Source organism: Mustela nigripes, chromosome 6 (genome assembly GCF_022355385.1).
Source record: "Mustela nigripes isolate SB6536 chromosome 6, MUSNIG.SB6536, whole genome shotgun sequence".
In the NCBI taxonomy this organism is placed as follows: domain Eukaryota; kingdom Metazoa; phylum Chordata; class Mammalia; order Carnivora; family Mustelidae; genus Mustela; species Mustela nigripes.
In genome coordinates, this window is record NC_081562.1 from 134,317,643 (window position 1) to 134,339,548 (window position 21,906).

The 21,906-nt window shown below is 46.1% G+C and overlaps 1 protein-coding gene across 1 annotated transcript in view; it reads left to right on the forward strand.

Moving 5' to 3' along the window:
* The window catches only part of FAM171A1 (family with sequence similarity 171 member A1), a 126,387-nt gene extending 113,703 nt beyond the window's left edge, over positions 1-12,684 (forward strand). The window contains exons 6-8 of the mRNA XM_059404255.1: positions 5,920-6,036; positions 8,996-9,110; positions 9,722-12,684. Of these exons, the coding sequence (XP_059260238.1) occupies positions 5,920-6,036; positions 8,996-9,110; positions 9,722-11,423 (1,934 nt within the window). The 3' untranslated portion in view covers positions 11,424-12,684. The remainder of the gene's footprint in view (positions 1-5,919; positions 6,037-8,995; positions 9,111-9,721) is intronic.
* The last annotated feature ends 9,222 nt before the right edge of the window (positions 12,685-21,906 follow it).

Consider the following 21,906-nt stretch of genomic DNA (forward strand, 5'->3'; position numbering starts at 1 on the left):
GGGGACCAGAGCTGGTAACAGGAATACTGGTAGCAGCAGAGAGGAAGGAAGGGGAGAAGGAAGCAGGGGAGAGAGGAAAGGAGCAAGCATACGGGAGGGTATAGCAAATGTAGGAGCAAACACTTCCCATCCTTCAGTGGGACGTAAGGGCATCGATAGCTAGCATTGTGGTTGATCGTGATCATGGCCTTGAGTTATCCTGAAAAATCAAAACTATATTCAATGTTACAAGGAAGAAGTAAATGACACCTTTTAGAATGTTTGTTAAAACTTCTATTTCACATTTTGGCAAATAAAACCCAAGCTGTAGAGAAGAGCTTCTAAACCACGGTGAGGAGATGTGGTGGCGTCGCTGTGGTGAGCAGCCTCGGGGGAGGAGGGGTGTGCTCGTCACCTTCCTGTGGAGAAACTCATCCTGTATCTTTTTTAGGTACGAATTTCTGTTTAAGATTTCATTAGAGGGAGAGAGTTCCAATGCTTTAAGAAACTATTTGAAAGCCACTGATCTAGACATTTCGGTAATGCAGAATTCCTTTCCTCGGCGTCACTCCCATTTCCCTGCGCACACATTCAGTCCCCAGTAACAGACCTGCCGCGGACCTGGGTCAGAGCCACACGGAGCCACCAGCCCACTCCCGACAGACCCCCGCATAACAGCTGGCCAGCCCCTCAGGGCAGTAGCTGTGCCTGAGGAAGGTGGCAGCCTGGCCCGGTCAGTGGGATGGGGCACGAGGAAGCGCAGGGGCCTGCCTGCACACCTTCCTGAGGTGCTCTGCCCTTGACACTCTGCATGTCCGGGCTGCCTCGACTACCCACCTGTGAAGAGGACCCTGAGAGAGTATAGCAGGGCCCTCCTCAGGAAGTGATGGAAAATGGCCGGAAACACGAGTTCAGAGCAAGTAGAAGGAGAACCCTGGGTAAGAGAGACCCCCACTCCTGGCACCCTGGTCCCAGGGACTGTGCTCATGTAGCCTTATTCAGCAGAAGAGCCTTTCCAGAGCCATATTTGTTCTGCTGGCCAGGATCACCAGCGAAGCTTTGCGGCACACGTTCCCTCACGGAGTGCCCAGGAATCTCTTAACGTGTGCCGGCTCCTCAGGTGGGGAGGTCGCCCTCATCCCGCGGCATCAAGATCTCACTAATGAGAAGCATATGTTCTAGTGTACAATTCATTCATTCTCGTATTCCCCGTGGTTCATTTCCTCCCACAAAGCACGGCAAGCTTGGAAATGGCGTTTGCCAGTAACAGCAGGACTGCTGAATCCTGAGATAGTATCTCCCTTCATTCGCTGAAAACCTAGGCCAAATAAATGCTTCTTTCCCAGCTGCTTGGTTCCCTTCAGTTTGAATGTTAGCCACACTTCTGTAAGGATGTCTGTTCTGACAACCACACCCAGCTTTTCACAGAAGGTCCTCTGATAGTTTTGGGGTTGGGTTGCATGTTGAGCCTTCTCATGCTCAGATCCTACTGAGCTCCTATGCTGAGGATATTTCTTAGTGCTGGGAAAAGACAAAAGGAATATAGGACCCGGGCCCCAATTCACGGAGCCTCTGGTCAGAGAGAGGAGGCAAGACACGGGCCAGGGGTTAGCAACGGAAGCAACATATATTTTGGAAAAGTGATGCATCGACACATGCCCCAGGAGTGCTGAGACGTGGGACAGTCCTTGAGTCCTAGAGACACTAAAGCCCAAGACGTGACTTGAGTCTTGAAAGATGGGGAAGTTTCTGAAAGAGAGAAAAATCATGGGCGATTAGAGCAGCCGAGGCCGGCAAAGCCACAGACTTAAGTCCGGTGTACACCGTGTGAGCTGACGTTTGAAGAGCAGAGGGTCGGGGTGGGGCGCTAAACGGGCAGGTGGGGGAAAGAGCTCTGAGCTCGCCCAACCTCCACCTGCAGGGCCCAGGGCCTCCCTTTTTTTTTCTTTTTTTTTTTTTTCTATTAAGTTTTTGATGTTAATTCCAGTTAACACAGTGTTGTCTTAGTTTCAGGTGTACAGTATCAGGATTCAGCGCTTCCACACAACACTCGGTGGTCATGGTGATAAGTCCGCCCTTCGTCCCCTTCACCGGTCTCACCCCTCCCCCCACCCACCTCCCTTCTGGTGACTGGCAGTGTCTTCTCTATAACTAAGAGTCTGTTTCTTGGTTTGTGTCTCTCTTTTCTTTTTTTCCTTGGCACATTTGTTTTTCTTAAATTCCACGTATGAGTGAAATCATGTAGTATTTGTCTTTCTCTGACTGACTTCTCTCACTTGGCGTTATACCCTCTAGCTCCGTCCACGATGCCATTCCTTTCATGGCTGAGTAATATTCTGTTGCATGTATACCACATCTGCCTTATCCACTCACGTATCGCTGAACCCTGGGGCTGCTTCCGTGATTGAGCTATTGTAGATAATGCTGCCGTAGACAGAGAGCATGGATCCCTTAGCATTCGTGTTTTCCTACTGATCTAATTGGCTTTATTAAAGGATTCATTTGGGGGGCAAATACCCAGTAGTACAGTTACTGAATCGTAGAGTAGTTCTATTTCTAACTTTTTTTTTTTTTTTAAAGATTTTATTTATTTATTTGACAGAGAGAAATCACAAGTAGGCAGAGAGGCAGGCAGAGAGAGAGAGAGGAGGAAGCAGGCTCCCCGCTGAGCAGAGAGCCCGATGCGGGGCTCGATCCCAGGACCCTGAGATCATGACCTGAGCCGAAGGCAGCGGCTTAACCCACTGAGCCACTCAGGTGCCCCTATTTCTAACTTTCTGAGGACCCACTTACCCTGCCTTCCTGCACGCTACCTCCTCCTCTTCTTCCTCTTGGTGTCCTCCCTACCCCTCCCCCAGCTGACAGTGCTGCCTGTTTTTCAAAACTTACATCCTCCAGAAGCCCCCTCCGCCTGTCCTGTGTTCCCAGAGCAGGTGCACAGAGCAGTGGTGTGGTCTCCAGTCACTGGCCTCTCTGGTCTCCAGGCTGGACTGGGAAACTTATCAGCTGGGGAATTGGGGGCTCCATTCACCAGGCTTGCCCCCAGTTCAGCTGGGAGCAATTTTCAAAGTGTTTTTCTAGTCGATGTGCTCGTGTTGTCGAAGGCAGAGGCAACTTAGCTGTCCGGTTAGGTTTGAAGAAGCAGCAGTTAGGATCCATGAGCTTCAGGTCTCTCTGTCTGGATCCCTTCAGCCTCAACGGATATCCACACCCTTTGCAGAGCATCAACTGAAGAGCCCAGCCCGGGGAAAACAAACCAAAGAGTGCACGCCGCCTCCTGGCCGAGGGGGAGATCTTGGCAGGGCTGTGTTGTGCGGGAGCCCCAGGCGGAGTGGAGTGTGGCGTGGAACCAAACAGCATGGGATCCCCAAGTGGAAAACTGGAAACGGTCGCCAGTAGTCTGCTCCCTACTTTCAGGGAAGCTTCCTTCCCAAGCCTAGAAGGTCCTAAGCTACAGGTGTCAAAGGTCCTGTGTTTCATTTCCTCCGGAGCGCTTGTTAAAAAACATTCAGTGGAGTAATTTTAAGGATCTAATTGGCTTTATTAAAGGATTCATGAACTGGGCAGCATCCCATCTAGCAAGTAGAGAGGGGAATTCTGCTGAGAGAGAGAAAGGTTTTTAAAGGCAGAGTGAGGGCGCAAACAAAAGAAAGGACTTTATTGGTAAGGTTGCCGTCCTAAGAGGAGCGGAGGGGGTCTATCAGGAAACTCCCTAGTATTCACCGGGAAATTCTATGTTGACTGGTTAAAGGTCACGTACCTGCGGGGTTGAAACTGTAGTAGGTGAGGTACCAAGTCTTGGTTTATGGACTTGGAGCCTGAACTTGAAAGACCCGCGGATCCCCTTACCCAAAAATTCAACACTGCCACAGGATGCAAACAGCAAGAGGTTCTTTATTGTAGCACAGGCGCCTGCGGGTGGTCAGCAGCTCCTGCTAGCTGAGCACACCTGGCTGGGGTGGTGCAGGATATTTATAGACAGGTACATACAAGTCCCGGATGGGACGGGGCCGATTGGCTGACAATTTGAACATTTGAAAAAAGGCATACTTGGTGTTAGCAGATTGGCTTTGGAAGACCCCCTCGCGCGAAGAGAAAGGCGGGAACCTCTCTCGGCTGCTGTTCTTCAGCAGGTGAATCTGAACTGGGCATCCTTGTTCACCGACTCAGCTGAGAAACTTCCCAGTTTGTATCCTTGTCTGATGTGAATGGAAATCCTCTCCAGCGGCGACTCAACCTGTTGCATGGGAAGGTCCTGCAATGCTGGGCGCTTACTAAGGAGCCTCTCCGGCCTTCCTCCTTTGTTTAAGCGCTGTCTGAGCAGAGGAGGCAGCAAAACTGGAGGCTTTGCCAGGGGCACCTTCCACCCACTGTATTTGAATGTTGCTATAGCAACTGACAGGCCCTAGAGGCAGCGCCAAGTATTGTTTCTTTCTTCCGGGAGAACAATCCACTGTTACCTCCTGAAGTGTGTGGGGGGGGGGGGGGGAGACAAGGATTTGGAGACCGGAGGGGAGAGTGGTTGGTGCACATTGGTGTTCAGGCCTCGAGGGGACCGGGTTGCACCCTTGGCCGTTTCAGGTGGTGGGACTTTACCGGAACAGGCTCACCCGTGGAACTCCCTGGGCACTGAGGCAGGGCAGGAGACCCGCTGAGTGAGGCCGCCACCCCAGTGGGCTAGGGTGAGTGTGCGGGGACGGCTGGAGGGCTGGCCAGCGCTCTCCCTTGCCTGCCGCTGCCAGCCTCAGCCATGGGCCTCAAAGCAAGGTTCTCTGCCTGTGAGTCAGGTAACAGCCAAATGACCTTGGGCGCTGGGTCTGTGTCTGGAAAAATTAAAAAGGGCAAAAGTCACCAATGTTGGGAAGGTTTATAGGAGATGCAGCAGGGTAGATGAGAAGTAGCACTGGCACTGAGGACAGACAGATGGACAGATGTGAATCTGCTCCTGCTCTGTACCCCTCAGGATACCTCCCCAATCTCCAGTGCCCTTGTCCAAAAGAGAAAATAAGTCCTGTTCTATAGTGTTGCTGTGAGATTATAGACAGTGCCTATAAAATACATCTGCTGTGACCAGCCTGTACATAGTAGGTGCTCATTAATGTTAAATACTAATTAATAACTGAATTAATAACTAATTAATAACTGATGCGGACATATCCAGTGTTCTCCAGCACCAAAATCAACTGGAAACTTTTTAAAATACTCACCTAAGGGGTGCCTAGGTGAGCCAGTCGGTTAAATGTCCATCTCTTGGTTTTGGCTGAGGTCATGGTGTCAGGGTGGTGAGATCAAGCCCTGCATCAGGCTGCACACTTGGTGGGGAGTCTTTTTGGGATTTTCTCCCTCTTCCTCCCCACCCCACCCCCACATACTCACTCTTTCTCTCTCTCTCAAAATAAATAAATAAATCTTAAAAAAATAAAATGAAAATACACACCTCTAAACTAGGTTTACTGGGTTAGAATTTGCAAAAATGAGACCAAGAATTCTCTGTATCTTCTTTTAAACTTTTGTAATTCCAGTGTAATCAGTGTGTAATTTTGGGCAGGAAATTTGCTTGTTTTCTTGAGAGTGAAGAGTATACACAATGCTGCATTACCTGCCCCCACCTTTTCTTTCCATTCCCACCAGCCCTTGTCTTGCGACCTTTATTCTACTATACTCCAAAGTTTTCTGGTGGAATTATCTGTGTTTGCAAGCAAGGATGTTTGAGAAAGTGGTTGAAAGTAATATTTAATCAGAAAGGCAAGGAAAAACTAAAGTTTCCATTTTCCCTGAAAGAAGCTGAAAAGAATCCACGAAAAGCTTATGCCATCCCTAGATGACTTTTGGACCGTGTTGGCTACCAACATGACACTATAACATGACTAGTGTGATACGTGTAAGCCTGAAATAGGTGTTTAGCATGCGTACAGCTGACGTTTTTTCTGCATCCCACAGGAACGTGGCTGAAGAGCGGTCTAGGCCTCGTGCACCAGGAAGGTAGCCAGAGGACGTGGACGTACATTGCCCCTCAGCTGGGGTACTGGGTGGCTGCCATGTCTCCTCCCAACCCAGGTAACACAAAGCCAACACCCTCGATGGTGGGCAATGATTTCTTTGAGGGTCCAGGCTAAGTATGCTTTTGGAAAATTACTTCAGCAGGGAGATCCTACTCAGAAACGGTTGAGAAGGGTGCCTGGCTGGTTCAGTCGGTGGAGCCTGTAACTCTTGATCTCAAGATCGTGAGTTTAAGCCCCACGTTGGGTGGAGAGATGACTTTCAAAAAATGGTTGAAAATCTGAAAATCAAATGACCAAACGAAGGCATTTTGTGGGGGTGGAGGAGTTCTGATTGTGACTCTCCCATCTAGGATAAGAATAATGCACAGAACATATTCCTGTCTCTTGTCCGTTTTACTCAGACAGCTGCCATAGGGAATTCCTAATCTAACCGCCACAGAGGCGGTTCAGACCTCCTCCCTAATTCCAGAGACAGCTGTGGCCTGTAGTAAGGGAAATGTGGGGGCAGGGCACTCCTCAGAGCCGCTAGCAAACAATCCCCATCAGAGCCTTCTTGGGGCAAAAAGCTTGATTTCCTAAAGGCTTAAAAACAAACTAATTGCTTTGTATCTAGAACAATATACATCTCCATTAAGCAAATGTGAATTAATTCATATTTTTTAAAGCATAACTAAAAAAATTTTTTTTGACCTATATGCCCTAAGTTATCTCAGTGAATATTCTAGAATTATTTCTTAAAATAGTCAAGTTTGGAGAATTCTGTCCAGTGATGGCTTCTGATACTCAAAATGCCTTCAGAATCTGTATCACTTAGACCCCTTCCTTAGTGAGATGTTTCATTGGTGGCAGATCTTGATGCTCAGAGGGTCCCTTGGATTTTTCTTAGACATATCTAAGAGTTCTGCACCGCCAAGTCTGGTGAATAAAGTAGGTAATTGAGCTAGGTCAAAATGTGCTATGGTTGAAAGCTGTCTCTTGTCATGAAGGACTCCAAAATATGTCAGCAGTGGAATGATCACCGGAATGAACACTCAGACTCCCAGAGTAACTGATTTGGTGGGGTTGTTGAGACATCAGTCCCATGCACTTTCTGGTCCCATTCTAAGAACATGTACATTTCACATCCATTTTAAGAGACTGTATTTCCTTTGCAATAATGTTCTTGGAGCAGGAGAGGTTGTGAGCCAGGTACAGAAATGCCCCGGTCTCCAAATTTGAAATATCTAGAATATGACTAAGAGGAAGGAAGGAAAGAAAAGAAACTCCTTAAGTACCCAAATAGAGGTCACAAAGCCCATGCGTTAGTTAACTTTGATTTGAGATAGATTTCCGACAACATGGCTCTCAGTTTGCCCATCACGCCACAGAATAATAGATCCTCTGTAAAGAGGGCAGAAAGAACCTCTTGCCGTAGGCCCACCAACCCTTCCTGGCAGCAAAGGAAGAGACAAGAATCTATAAAAAACATACAGAGCATAGCCCCTGGGGGCATTGAATGTAGAAATACATACATTAGTAACCTCACAGCCGTCCCTCTTATAAAAACAAATTACAGAGATGCTGTGCCTTCATGAGCCCAAAACCAACAAGAAAATAATCAGGGCTTTTTTTCTTTCATTCTCTAGTTAAGAAGGAAATGAAGTACGGCTGTAAATTTTCTAGAGATTTCCATTGGCAGAATTTAAGATAATAACGTTTTAAGTACTTCAAGGTTTGAGCTTGAGTTATTTGGAAATGATTTTTATGTGTACCCCAGATTTCTTGGTGGCTCCCACCAAGGCATTGCCCATGTCTCTGGGGGTCGTGTCGGGGTAAAAAATGATTTCTCTGAACGATTAAGGCAGTGTATAGTTGTCAGTTATTTTTCCAACTTTTGTATATACGAACACCACTCACCCCATTGAAGTAAATTATGTTTTGGAGAGAATGGTGGTACCTTTTGAACTTAAGTAATGTCACTATTTTCAAAAACTAGTACACCTCCTTGGGCTTATCTAACTCTGAAGTGGTCTCCTTGCAAAGATTTTTGAGGAAATCTAACCCTTAAAATATCAAGAATCAGTAAGTAAATGGGTGTTTATGGTACATAGTGATCATAACAGTGCCAGTTGGACATAATGAAAAACTACATTCCTTCCTTCCTTCGCATTTATTGACTTACTGCAGGGATGCCTGGACACCAGTGTGTCCCCAATATTATAATTCGGGGAGGTTTTCATTGTTGCTTTCAATCTATCATAAGTGCCACTAAGATGGATTCTTACTACTATTGAACATAAAGAGCAAGTTAAACTCCCTCTTGGGATTCTTTACAACATACATTAAGAAGAAAATACTTTAATCTCTGCTACCTTGTCTGTAAGTTCTGAAGAGCTCTGTGGCCAAGGTCAGCTTAAAAAGGCATTTTATTTTTTAAAATGAAAGACATTTTAGAAACACTTGACAACCCATAATCTGTGGATTTTTTTTTTTAAGTCATAGCTGATTTATATCATACATTTCAACTGATTCATTTAGGCAAAGGGCCCTCCACACAGTAATAATTGTCCAGGGAAAGTGCAAATAAAATCTTACGATTTTTTTTTTTCTCCTGTAGTACGAAATCCCTGGATATTCAGGGATTTCTGAATCTCTCTGAGTTTAAGAGTCCCACTCCTTATGTTATCATGCGTCCTTTTTCTTTTATTGAAAGATCTTGTCTGTAGAATGCTGACGGTGCTACCGAGGGCAGCTGTCTTCCGGGCTATGGAGGGACCCTTGACACTGCATTTAGTATTTGCGTATTCAGACTACTCCCCAGCCACAGCTGCTCCAGGGACAGTCGAGGTAGCCCCTTTCCATTGGGTGAAATTCTGGTGATCTGTAAGCCCATCACCTAACAGGTGTTTGCATCTGGTCCATGCTCCACGCCCCATCTGGGAAGAGGAAGCAAAAGAGACGCTCTGGGTTTAGTGTGTCCCTCTTCTCCTTTCAAGGTGTTCTTCAATCTAAAATGCCCTTTTCTGACCTTCTAGGTCCCGTTGTCACACAGGACATTACCACGTATCACACGGTGTTTCTTTTGGCCATTTTAGGAGGAATGGCTTTCATACTTTTGGTTTTGCTGTGTCTCCTTTTATATTATTGCAGGTAAAGTTTTACCTTTTTGGCAATCTCTTTTTTTAATTTGGAATTTCTTGGGCGAGCATTAATATTAAGGAATTTTTTTTTTTTTCCTGAATCAAGGTCCTTTTTTTCTCATGAAAGAATATCTAAGAACTGAAGATTTATCCTTAAAGTTGTGAACAAATGAACATGATGTGGGGGGCATGCTGTTTATAAGTTTGCTCAGAAAGGGAGTTTGGGGTTGGTTTGTTTGTTTTTAAGTTTGACAGTTCTCATGACTCGTTAAGAATATTCCTGAACACTGATTAAGAGATGGTGTTCTCAAGGACAAAGCAGAACTAAAATTCTTATTTTGATATCTCGGCTGTTCCATTTGTGAGAATGTTTGTTGTCGACTCTTGAGGGACCATTTTTGAATGAATAACTTGGTTGAACATCTCAAAGCCTGCAGGTGAAATCTGCAGCGTGTGCTGTTTTGAATCAAAATAAGGCCAAGGGTGTGGGGTGAGAAGACTTCTGGCGGCTGATTAGTTGTGAATGTTTCTTCCTGTGGAAATGGAGACGGGATTTTGAGTGGAACTTTACTGCTCCAAGAATGTTTAACCTTTTGGTTTGGATTTTATCTTTGATCGCAGGCGGAAATGCTTGAAACCTCGTCAGCACCATAGAAAACTGCAACTTCCGGCAGCCCTGGAGAGTTCCAAAAGGGATCAGTCAACTTCCATGTCTCACATCAACTTGCTCTTTGCTCGTCGGGAGTCAGAATTCCCCGGTCCCCTCTCTGTCACCAGCCATGGCCGCCCGGATGCCCCAGGGCCCAAGGAGCTGATGAGTGGGGTCCATTTGGAAATGATGTCTTCCAACGGAGAAGTGGACATGCACACGCCCATGCTGAAGCTCTCCTACAGTACCTCACAGGAATTCAGCTCTCGGGAAGAGCTTCTCTCTCACAAGGAAGAGGATAAAAGCCAAATCTCTTTTGATAACCTGACACCAAGTGGGACATTGGGAAAAGAGTACCACAAGTCTGTGGAGATTTTCCCCTTAAAGTCCAGGAAATCTCTAGAAAGAGAAGGCTGTGAGTCCCCCGGCAACAGCGAATACAGGAGGAGCTACAACGCCATGCTCTCCCAGCCTTTGTTTGAAAAGCAAGACAGAGACGGTCAGGCCTCTGGTAACCATATTCCCACAGGAAGCAAGCTCACCATTCAGGAACACATGTACCCCGCGCCTTCATCTCCCGAAAAGGAGCAGCTGCTGGACCGCAGGCCTACTGAGTGTATGATGTCGCGATCAGTAGACCACCTGGAGAGACCCACGTCCTTTCCGCGGCCAGGCCAGCTGATCTGCTGCAGTTCCGTGGACCAGGTCAATGACAGCGTTTACAGAAAGGTCTTACCTGCCTTGGTCATCCCCGCTCATTATATGAAACTCCCGGGGGACCATTCCTATGTGGGCCAGCCCCTAGTCGTTCCAGCCGACCAGCAGCTGGAGATCGAAAGACTGCAGGCTGAGCTCTCCAGTCCCCATGCAGGGATCTTCCCGCACCCCTCCTCCCAGATCCCGGCGCAGCCCCTGTCGTGCCAGGCCATCTCCCAGCAGCACTTGCAGGACGCAGGCACCCGGGAGTGGACCCCGCAAGGTGCGTCCATGTCAGAGTCACTCTCCATCCCGGCATCCCTGAACGATGCGGCCTTGGCTCAAATGAACAGTGAGGTCCAGCTCCTGACGGAAAAGGCGCTGATGGAACTCGGGGGTGGGAAGCCGCTCCCACACCCCCGGGCGTGGTTCGTCTCCCTGGACGGCAGGTCCAACGCGCACGTTAGACATTCCTACATTGATCTCCAAAGAGCTGGAAGGAACGGAAGTAATGACGCCAGCTTGGATTCTGGCGTGGATATGAATGAACCAAAATCTGCCCGGAAGGGAAGAGGAGACCCCTTGTCTCTGGCGCAGAACCACCCGGCTGGCCAGGAGCATCCGCCGAAAGAGCCGAGGGCCACGGACAGCGCCTCCTACACGCAGCTCGTGTACCTGGACGACATGGACCAAAGCGGGAGCGAGTGCGGCACGACCGTCTGCACCCCCGAGGACAGTGCCCTGCGGTGCTTGCTGGACGGCTCCGGCCGGAGAAGCGGCGGCCAGCTGCCCAGCCTGCAGGAGGAGACGGCAAAACGAACTTCGGACGTGCCCCCGGAGCCGCTCGCCAGCTCCGAACAGAGAAGATCTGCTCAGGAGGACGACGAAGAGGAAGATGAGGAGGACCAAGGAGAAGACAAGAAGAGCCCCTGGCAGAAGCGGGAGGAGAGACCTCTGATGGCGTTTAACATTAAATGAGCCATCGCAGAGCCACCCGACCGTGGAGTATAATACAGTTGCCAAAAATTCTTTCTTACAGAAGCGTTTACCTGTCAGTGGAAGACATAGGACGGCGGCGCCCGTGGGAGTGGACTTCCGCTGCGTCAGGGTTCACTATGTCATTGTCAGAAGAGAATCAAAGTTATGACTCAGAATAAAGGATGATGTTAACCGATGCCTCGCCTCCAGGGAGACGGCTGAACGTAGCGCCCGGGTGTCCCTCGGCGTCTGGGACACGGAGAAACCACAAGTGATGTTGCTAAGGTTCTGCTGATAACCTCAGTTCTCCCTCAGATTCTGGAAACGGATGAAACTCTTTTTACATTGCTTGAATCCATTTTATCATGATAATGCTCCTGTGAAGTTATTATTGAGAAATTAGCTTAGCACTTAGTGTCTCGAGGTATGCATTATCTCAAAGGAAAGCTATGCATCGCTGCTTCGTGCTCTTACTTTGCTTAGGTTTTTTGCGTTGGTTCGATTTTGTTTCGGGTTTGCTTTAAAGACAAAAACAAAAACAACGCAGTTTGGTTGTAAAGATTTCCTTCATTCGTTTTCATCTGTTCTGCTTCTCGGTGGTTTAGTTCGGTGTCTCCTTCCGGGAACTCCCGAGTGTCACCTCTTAACATCCAAGCCTTTTAAATGAAATCATACTGAAGTTTTTATCAGCTGAGAGCCCTTCAATTCTGGTCCCATTAACTCCAAGTGCCTTTTTTACAGTGACAACAACAGTCCCTCACCTTTCTTCTTCTTTTTTTTTTTTCTTTCTTAACTCCTTTAATTGAACTGCCTGTATTTTATAAAGTTATTAAATGAGACCCCTTTTCTTTAAGCTGCATGATGCCAAGTGCCCGTTTGTGCTCCAAATTCTCATTTCAACGCAGTGTTCTCTCTAGTTCCCATGTGTGACGTGGATTCTGTTGAGCTAAGGTAGACTAGAGGACACTTTAGAGATCCCCTTCTCTCCTCTATCCCTTCGGCCACTAGCCACCATTATGGTTTCACTGGCTGTCTGTATATACGGTTATGTATCAACTCGGGAATCCTATGGGCTGATCTTGCTCACCCAGACATGGAGTATGGACTGAGCAAGTGAATGTGACTATTACAGAAATCGTATGTACTATCCAAAAGTGCCAGAATGACTCTTCTGTGCATTCTTCTTACAGAGCTGCTTGGTTATCCAAAAATGAAAATTCAAAATAAATGCTGAATAAAAACAAAAACAAAAACAAAAAACAACTATCCTGTCATCCTTTTCATTCATTCGGAGCCATTATTTGTTGTTTTGGAGTTGCTCTTAAGAATTGGCTTTTGGGGAGCGCCTGGGTGGCTCAGTGGGTTAAAACCTCTGCCTTCGGCTCATGTCATGGTCTCGGGGTCCTGGGATCGAGCCCTGCATCAGGCTCTCTGCTCAGTAGGGAGCCTGCTTCTTCCCCTATCTCTGCCTGCCTCTCTGCCTACTCGTGATCTCTGTCAAATGAAAAAAAAAAAAAAAAGAATTGGCTCTTGGGCACCTGGGTGAAGCATCTGCCTTTGGCTCAGGTCATGATCCCAGTGTCTTGGCATCGAGCCCAACAAGGGACTCCCTGCTCAGCAGGGAGCCTGCTTCTCCCTCTGCCCCTGCTTGTTCTTTCTCTCTCTCTCTCTCTCAAATAAATAAAATCTTTTTTTAAAAAAGAATTTCCTCTTCATTCCCCAGCAGTCTGAAATGCTGGTTGTTGAACTTCTATTCAGACACTCCAGAGTGGACATGGCAATTAAAATCCACCTTTTTTGTTTAGTTTCATTCAAGAACACAAGGTAACATTTTGTTGTGTTTCAGATAGGGAGAAATGTCTATACTTTACCAGAACACTGATGTGTTCTATTGTGTTCAATATTGATTCACTTGGAATAGCTTCAAAAGGTTTCATTACAATGACCAGAACCATCCTGATGAAGTTCTAGAACCTAGTTGAGGTTCGGTGGGCTGAGGTCTGGAGCCGATGACCAGGAAAGAATTCTTGAGACTTCTTTGGTGCAAAATGGTGGTTTATTAAAGCACGGGGACAGGACCCGTGGGCAGAAAGAGCTGCTGCCCCGTTATCCTGAGGAGTGGCTGATTACATACACAGGAGTTGGGTAGGTGAGGACAAAGAGGGTGATGTTAGTCTCTAAGGAATTTTGGAAGCAAGGTCTCTAGGACCTTGAGGGGCTAGCTATTGTTGGGAGAAGGGTTATTCATTACTAGTAGTAAAAATCTTGTGATACCCTTTAGATGTCTATCAGTGGGCCATATGCTTGGGAATGATTCTCTACACTATCTCGGAAATCTAGAGATAAAGTTTCATATTTCTCCTAGCAAGTGACCTTGTTAGTGAGATTTGGGTTTAGAAGAAATTTAACTTTATTTAGGGCTTGAGGAACTGAGTTATTTGCCTCTGGAAATTGTGCTATTGTTAGATAGCTTCTTTGCTGTAAATCTCTAGGACATTGGTAAACCAAGGGAGACTCCTGTTTTGCAGGACTGTGATCTCTGCAAGTTAACTATTTGTTTTTCTTTTAGGGCAGCCAGAGGTGCCTGAGGAACGTCACACGTATTACTGAGGGGAGTGGGTGGAGACAGGGTACAAGGTGCCAGCTTTTGCTTTGTCCTCAGCCAGCCTCCTGCTCCCTCATCAGTCCCAGATGGGTGAACTATTAGAATCATTCCTGGAGACATCAGAGCATAGAACACATTCAACTAAGCTCTGTTTACAGTAACAGCTTCATTCCAAAATCTTTATGCGTGAATTCTTTGTGGACAGAAAACTAATCCAAGTTGATTTTTATCACTTTGATTCTCAAAGGTTGATGTATTTTACTTTTTAGGGGGAAAACATTTGAGATTCCCCGATGGTGCTGGGTCATCTGAATGGATGGGAGTCTGTGGTTTAACAAGTGGGGGACTGTTTGGGGTTGAACATTCTCACCAGTATTTTCAGTCTTCACTCATAAAGACTACCTGTCAGTCACCTTCCAAAGAAAAAGTAAGTGGCTGCTCCAAGAATACCTAGGGCCAGACATCGATGATTGGGAAAATGCTGGGAGACTCTGAGGTCTTTCCAGCCCTGGCGAAGGTTGCTGCCAGTGCTTATTAAAGCATCAGTTTCCAGAAAAGGAATCATTTATAACGCAGTTACCTGTGAAAAGTAGGTAACGCGTTTCCTGTGAGAACTGATTATGGGAGATTTGGTGGGATGTTTGGAGGGAGAGGGGTTTTTCTCACCCCTCCTCATTCGGCAGGACAAACCTGATTTGGCCACAGTTATGAAAAGTATGGAGCAGCCAACTGTGGTCACAAGACATCACGTACCCAGGAAGGCGAGGCAGTGGGTTTGCCGGAAGAAAATCAGTTCTGCCAAAGGTAAAGCTTAACTTGTCTTTTGTTCAAAAAGAGGATCAGAGGATTATGTGCTTGCTCAGGGTGCCAACACCGATCACCAGACTATAGCAGTCTAGACAGAGCACTGTGACTGCAGACTTTAAACATTTTGTTTATTTTCTTTCTAGCCTGTTAAAGGTAAAATACGTCTCATTATTAAAAATCAATTATGTTGTTGCAAGAATGAAAGCCATCAAAGGTATCTTGCTCTGCCACCTAGTGGTGAGGTTTCACCTGCCTGTTACAGAGATGAGACAGATGCTTGCTGGCTGTCCAGGCCAGCTCCAGAAACACGGTGCGAGTATGTGCACGGGGATGGCTCTGACACTGGTTCTGTCCTCCAGACAAGGAGAGCAAGGAGATGGGGTGGATGGTTGTTGAGTCATTACCCTAAAAACCATATATCGGAAGCCATTATGCATTTAATTCTCAAAAGCTTGTGAGGGAGTTATGTTCATTCCTTGTTTTAGCTCCAAATAAATGGGGGCTTGGGGATTAAGTATTTGAGGCCGCTCAGCTAGAATCAATGGGACGTTGCATAAACCACCAGCTCTCTGGAAATGAATGCATTTAAAGTCATAAATGTTCCTGATAAAGGATATAGGACATGACTTGTAGATCATAAAACACATAATTGTTAATTCCATTTGACTGTTGATTTCCATAGAATGCTTTCATTGATTTTTGTCGTAGCCGGCCTGTTGCAACTGACAAAAGGATGTAGTTCTGACATGCACATCTCTTGATTTTTTTTTTATATTAATGATTAACACGGAACTGAACTGAGGAAGACACATGTTGGAACTTAAGTCACTGAGTGACTTCTGTGTTGAAGCAGATAAAAGTGTTCGACTGCTGAAAGAGTATTTCCTCAATTTTTGTGCTATTCTCAATATAATGGTTCCAGACATGGTACCATTACAAGTTTAATCTGCATTATTAACATTTTCTCCGTCTCGTTTTTAAATTCAGACAATCAGCAGGTCAAGCCTCTTTCTGGAGCATTTGCCAGTTTCCATGGTGTAAATGCTCCCATGTGGCCAATTTCAGACAATAGAGTGATGTCACACCGGAGTTGGGAAGAAATGCACAGTAGCACGGCATTATATTTCCACCAAAAGGATACAATAAAGGGAAATAACCCCAAGAGCATAATCACATGTACAGTTGATCTTCATCATTTGGGGAGTCCATATTTGCAAACCTGCGCACTTAACTAAAACTTATTTGTAACCCCGAAATCAAGCCTTGAAGTGCTCTTGAGGTCATTCACAGACATGCAGAGCGTTAAGTTTGAGAATACATGTATTAGATGAGCGTTGTTCATGTGTGAGTCATAGGGCTGTTGGCTGTGAGTTCAACATTAATGTATCAACAATATGTATTAAGTAAGATGTACCCGGAGAGAAACATACATCAAACAAGATGATGTTTTGATCGTGGATGAAATGTGACCAGGGACTCTCAGAATCCCAACCCTGAATTTCCCCTGATTACAGTGGTTCTAATAGTGTACTCACAAATTCAGGGTTCAGGGTAACTTTACAGAACATGACTACTACTAATTAGGGAGTGGACTGTAGTAAATAATAAGGAAATGATGTGCTTCAAGTGATTAGTAACCTTGTTTTTTATATCATTTTAATTAAGTTGTTCTATGTTTTTTAATTAAATTATTTGTAAATTAAGTATAGTTTTTAAGAATGGCTTTGTCTGAGGATGCCTAGGTGGGTAAGTGGGTTAGGCGTCTGTGTTCGGCTCAGGTCATGATCCTGGGGTTCTAGGATCGAGTCCCATGTCAGGATCTTTGCTTGGCAGGGAGGGTGCTTCTCCCTTTGCCTGCTGCTCCCCCCTGTTTGTGCTCACTCTCTCTCTGACAAATAAATAAAATCTTTAAAAAAAAAAAAAAAAAGAATGGCTTTGTCTAACAACTGGCTTGCAAAATTCCTGACATTTCAAGTCCTCTCTGTACCCCAGCATGCCACTAGCTAGAAGGTGGCAGCATATGAACAAAGTCTTTCTGACTCCATCACCTGGTCTCTTGCTTTTTCAAAGCTCACATAGAACCCGTACTTAGGACAAAAACAAAACAAAACAAAACAAAAAAACTAGGTGCAATTGCTTTCCAGGCTTTAGTCTAATTTAGCGTAAGATGAGTCACCTTCGCTGGGAAAAGGACCACATTCTTTATCCAGGGGTCAGTCCCTGCAGACTTGGGAGGAATTTATGAAAGAGGGTGCCCTAAACCATCCCAGGAGATACACAACACCATTTAAATAACAGAGACCCTGTGCCTTTGAAACCTTATTTAGTATAAATTAGCCCAGATAGATGCTAAAACCCTGAGGCAAAGCACCCAAAATATACACCAGAACCAGAAAGGAAATAGACCACAAAACTGATAAACTTTAAGGGGCACCTGGGTGGCTCACTGGGTTAAAGCCTCTGCCTTTGGCTCAGGTCATGGTTCCAGGGTCCTGGGATCGAGCCCCGCATAGGGTTCTTTGCTCAGCAGGGAGCCTGCTTCCTCCCCTCTCTCTCTGCCTGCCTCTCTGCCTGCTTGTGATCTCCCTCCCTGTCAAATAAATAAAGTCTTTTTAAAAAACTGATAAACTTTGTATGATTTCTTGTGTTTATCCCTTTCATTCTTTTTAAAGATTTATTTATTTGAAAGAGAGAGCAGAGGGAGGGGCAGAGGGAAAGGGAGAGAGCATCCCAGGCAGACTCCCTGAGGAGCATGGAGCCTGACGCAATACAGGGCTCCATCTCAGGACCCTGAGATCATGACCTGAGCTGAAATCAAGAGTTGGACACTTAACTAACTGAGCCACCCAGGACCAGGGGATTAAAAATGAGTATAGCTGTAAATAGAAATGTGTGGTAATTCAACTATTTCAAAATTGTGTGATTTCTTTTGTCTTTATTATTTTTTTGAGGTATAACTGACTTAGAACATTATATTAGGTGCATAGTGTGACTCAGTATTTGTATCTATTGTGAAGTGATCACAACATTAATCTAGTTAATAGCCATCACCACACATAGTTACAGAATATCTTTTCTTGTGATGAGAACTTTACAGATCTACTGTCTTAGCGGCTCTCAGATACATGGTACAGTATTAGCTCTCCTCTCCATGCTGTCCATGACATCACCAGGACGTACTGAATTGTTCACTGGAAGTTTGTGCCTTTTCTGTGATTTCTTGTTGGCTTTTTCGAATAGTTAAAGCAATTGCAGTTATGTTTTGGGGCCCTTATGACAACCCTCGACATCACAGAGAAGTAGGCATGATGGTTTTCAGGATCCATGAAATCAGAGGAGAGGTGAGCAGTGGAGAAGACAGAGCCGTGGACATAACAGACGTGGACGAGATCCAGCTAAGTTTTTCAGGTGAAGCAGAAATTGCAAGCCTTCCCCCACCCCACCCCTGAAAACCGTGTTTCCGAAGCTGTGGATATAAATACCAAAATCCGTGGTTAATGTTTTTGCCATTCTTTACTGTGATGGTGACTTGTTTGACATTAGTGTTTTGGCACCTGCTAGCTGGCTAATAATTCCTCTAAGACCTTTTCCACTTCAGCAGGATGATCAGGAATGAGAGCACCGGGGCTCGTGGAACATGAAAAATCCTTGATAATCTCACACGGGAGGAACTGGAGCCCAGAGTGGGGAGATGACCGCTCCAGGCAGTGAGAGACCACGTGGCGCGTCTCCGTTCATCCGCGTCGCTATCACAAAACTCCGTAGACTGGGGGGTCTTATAAACAGCAATTACTTATTTCTCACAGTTTGGAGGCCAGAAGTCTGTGATCAGGGCACCAGCAGGGTCAGATGAGGGCCCTTTTCCTGGTTCACAGCTCACACCTTCTCATGTGCTCACATTGTGAAAGGGGTCAGGGAGCTCTGTGGGGCCCTTGTTACAAAGTCACTAACTCGATTCATAAGACTCTACTCTCAAGACCTAAGCACCTCGCAAGGCTCCACTGTGATGCCATCACGTGGGACACATGGGTTCCAAAGTAGGAATCTGTGTGGGGACACAAACGCTCGGGCCATAGCACAGGACGGGCGCCCATCTCCAGGTCCCTGGCCCCATGTGCCTCCACCTCCTCCACCAGTTCTCAGTCCTCTGCTCTTTCTGGCCAGCTCTTCCACACTCCCTATCCACTGTTCACAATCTGTGCACAATATATATTTAATTCTCAGGGTAGAAGGCATTGAAAGCCGTGCCAATTATTAAAATTTTAGGGCTGTGGGAAAAAACCTGACTTGGACTCAAAGCACCTGGGCATCAGACTTGACTCTGAAACCAGATAGGAGACTGACTTCTATGGCTGTAGAAGGGGGGCAGTGTCATCTGCTCTGCTTACCTCTGCAGGTAGGTTGTATCCAAATGAGATAATAGGGACACCTGGGTGGCACAGTTGGTTAAGCGTCTGCCTTTGGCTCAGGTCATGATCCCACCGTCCCGGGATCAAGTCCCACATTGGGCCCCTTGCTCAGCAGAGAGCCTGCTTCTCCCTCTGCCTGCTGCTACCCCTGCTTGTGTGTGCTCTCTCTCTCTGACAGATAAATAAATAGTCTTTTTAAAAAGCAACAATAAATATTAAATTTCATTGTAAACTGTAAATTGTGACAAAACAGAAGGTGTTACTCTTTTTTTTTTTTTTTTAAGTGGAATGCGGGGCTTGAACTCATGACCCTGAAACCAAGACCTGAGCTATGATCAAGAGTTTGCTGCTTTACCGACTGAGCCACCCAACCACCCCAAAAGTTATTACTCCTCTTAATCATTTTCTGATTCCCTAGTCCTCTTGCTACCATGTAACAATGATCATTTTTTGTTATACCAGCCACTTCTCAGCTGCTTAGGAAGATGGTAGGCAAAACAGCAAGGTCTCTTCTGTCCCATGCTGACCACTTTCTGCAAGGTTTGGCTGAGCGACCTCTCCTTTCGTGCAAGTAGAATGATTTACCAGTTGTCTGATATTAACCAGGGGCCTCAATGAAGATGCCACCTCCTTATATATTGCTCTAGAAATATATATGAGCACACTGCTTACAAGGCAGTAGGGTTGAGATAGATGTCCAATGACCATAATTTATTTGCTACCAGCCACAAAGATAAATTCCCTTGAAATACATGACAACAGCCTTTCTGTTCCTTAATGAAGTGGCTGTTGTAGGACAATCATATGCTTGTAACTTCAGAACAATGGTACTTGAATCCAGAGGCAAAGTATTGTCACCTATGAGCAGGAGAAACTGACATAGCCAGGCCCCACCCCAGACCCATCAGACTCAGAACTTCCGCAGGTAAAACCTGGTACTAGTGTTGCTTTAAACATACTTCCCCCAGCTAATGCTGGCGACATAGGCTTGTAAACCAGTGCTTTGGCAATTCTGAAGATACTTCCCAGTTTGACAGCAGCTTCTGTTAGTTACCGGGGAATGATGGATTTCCCCTTCATTTCAAGGGTAGATTAGCCATCCGGCCCTAGATTTGCAGCTGGGGTGGGCAGACATGTCCAATAACATGCTAAGTGGCAGGTGCTCAACAGATGTGGCCAGGGCCCTGCTCTGCAGTGTGCACACTGACTGCTTGTTGAACCCCAGATGTTGACCGACCCTGGGTTCTGTCCTCTATCCTGTTCCCATACTACACGTCGCCCTTGTAATCAGACCCACGGCCATCTCACAGCACTGCCTGTGAAGGACCCCCACTACCACATCTGCAGCCCAGACCTGCTGTTCAGACTCAGCTCAACTACTGGCTGGGCATCTCCATCCAGATGACCCTCAAGCATGTCAGACTCAGCTTGTCCTGTGATGGAGTCATCATCTGTCACCCCGTGAACCTCCCTGCCGATGTGCCTCAAAACAGCCCTGTTCTAGTTTCCTCTGTATCTGCTACCCCAGTAGAGAGCTTCCCTGTATAGCTTTCCTAGCCAGAAACCTCAAGGTCAACCCCACCACCCAAATTCAGGCACCAAGTCCTATCAATCCCACCTGCTACTGGAAACAATGTGACTATTTGGTGTTGCCAGATGGCCAAGGCTTTCTGAGCAAAATTTAGGGACATCCTAGGTATAAGGCTGAGTGTAATCATTACTTGGAAGACAGTGAATTACAACACAGAGATTTACAGGTTGATCTCCCCTCAAGCCATTTGTTTGCTATTCATTTATCTTCATTTACGCGTGTTGTAATACATAGTGACCTTCTTCCCCTTCTCTGCTCAGAGAGGGTTTGTTTCGGTTAAGAAGTTATTTTCTCTCCCTCTCTGAATGGGAGGGAGCAGCTATGCCGTAGATTCTATAAAGCACCTAAATGTATAATTTGGGCATTCCTCTCCAATAGTATGGATCCCCCTTTAAAGATTTATTTATTTATTTTTAGAGAGAGTAGGGGAGGGCCAGAGGGAGAGAGAGAGAATCCCAAGCAGACTCTCTACTGAGTGCGGAGTCAGAAGCCAGGCTCGATCCCATAATCCAAAGATCAGGACCCGAGCCAAAATCAAGAGCCGGATGCCCAACCCACTGAGCCACCGATGTGCCCCCCCCATCCCCTTTATATGTGCAATGTGACACGTGCCCTACTGCATTGCGGTGAAATGGGACAGAGGGTAAAGATATTTTTTAAGTAAGCCGTCCATCTGCCTCTGATCCGGTAACCTTGTTTCTACTGTCAGGATAAAATAAATGTATCTATAAAGACTTATCAAATGCTCAGTATCTCCCAGACCTGATCTTGTTGCAAATGACAGAACCCAAACTCAAACTAGCACAAATTAAACGAGGCACTTCATCATTAAAGGACACTTGAGAGACAGACGACAAGGGGGTAATATTGTGATTTAAAGCAAGAAATAAATATTTGGTCTTTGTCCTTCTTCCTCGTGGCACCCCTTGGTATTTCTTTAGTGATAAGAGCGATAAAGGTGTCTTGTTATTCATAACAGATCCTCCCAGCCGCACCTGAATGTGTCCTGAGGTGACCTTTAAGCAGTGCCTAAGGATGAGCCTGGTTTCCAAGAAAACCAGCCATGTGACT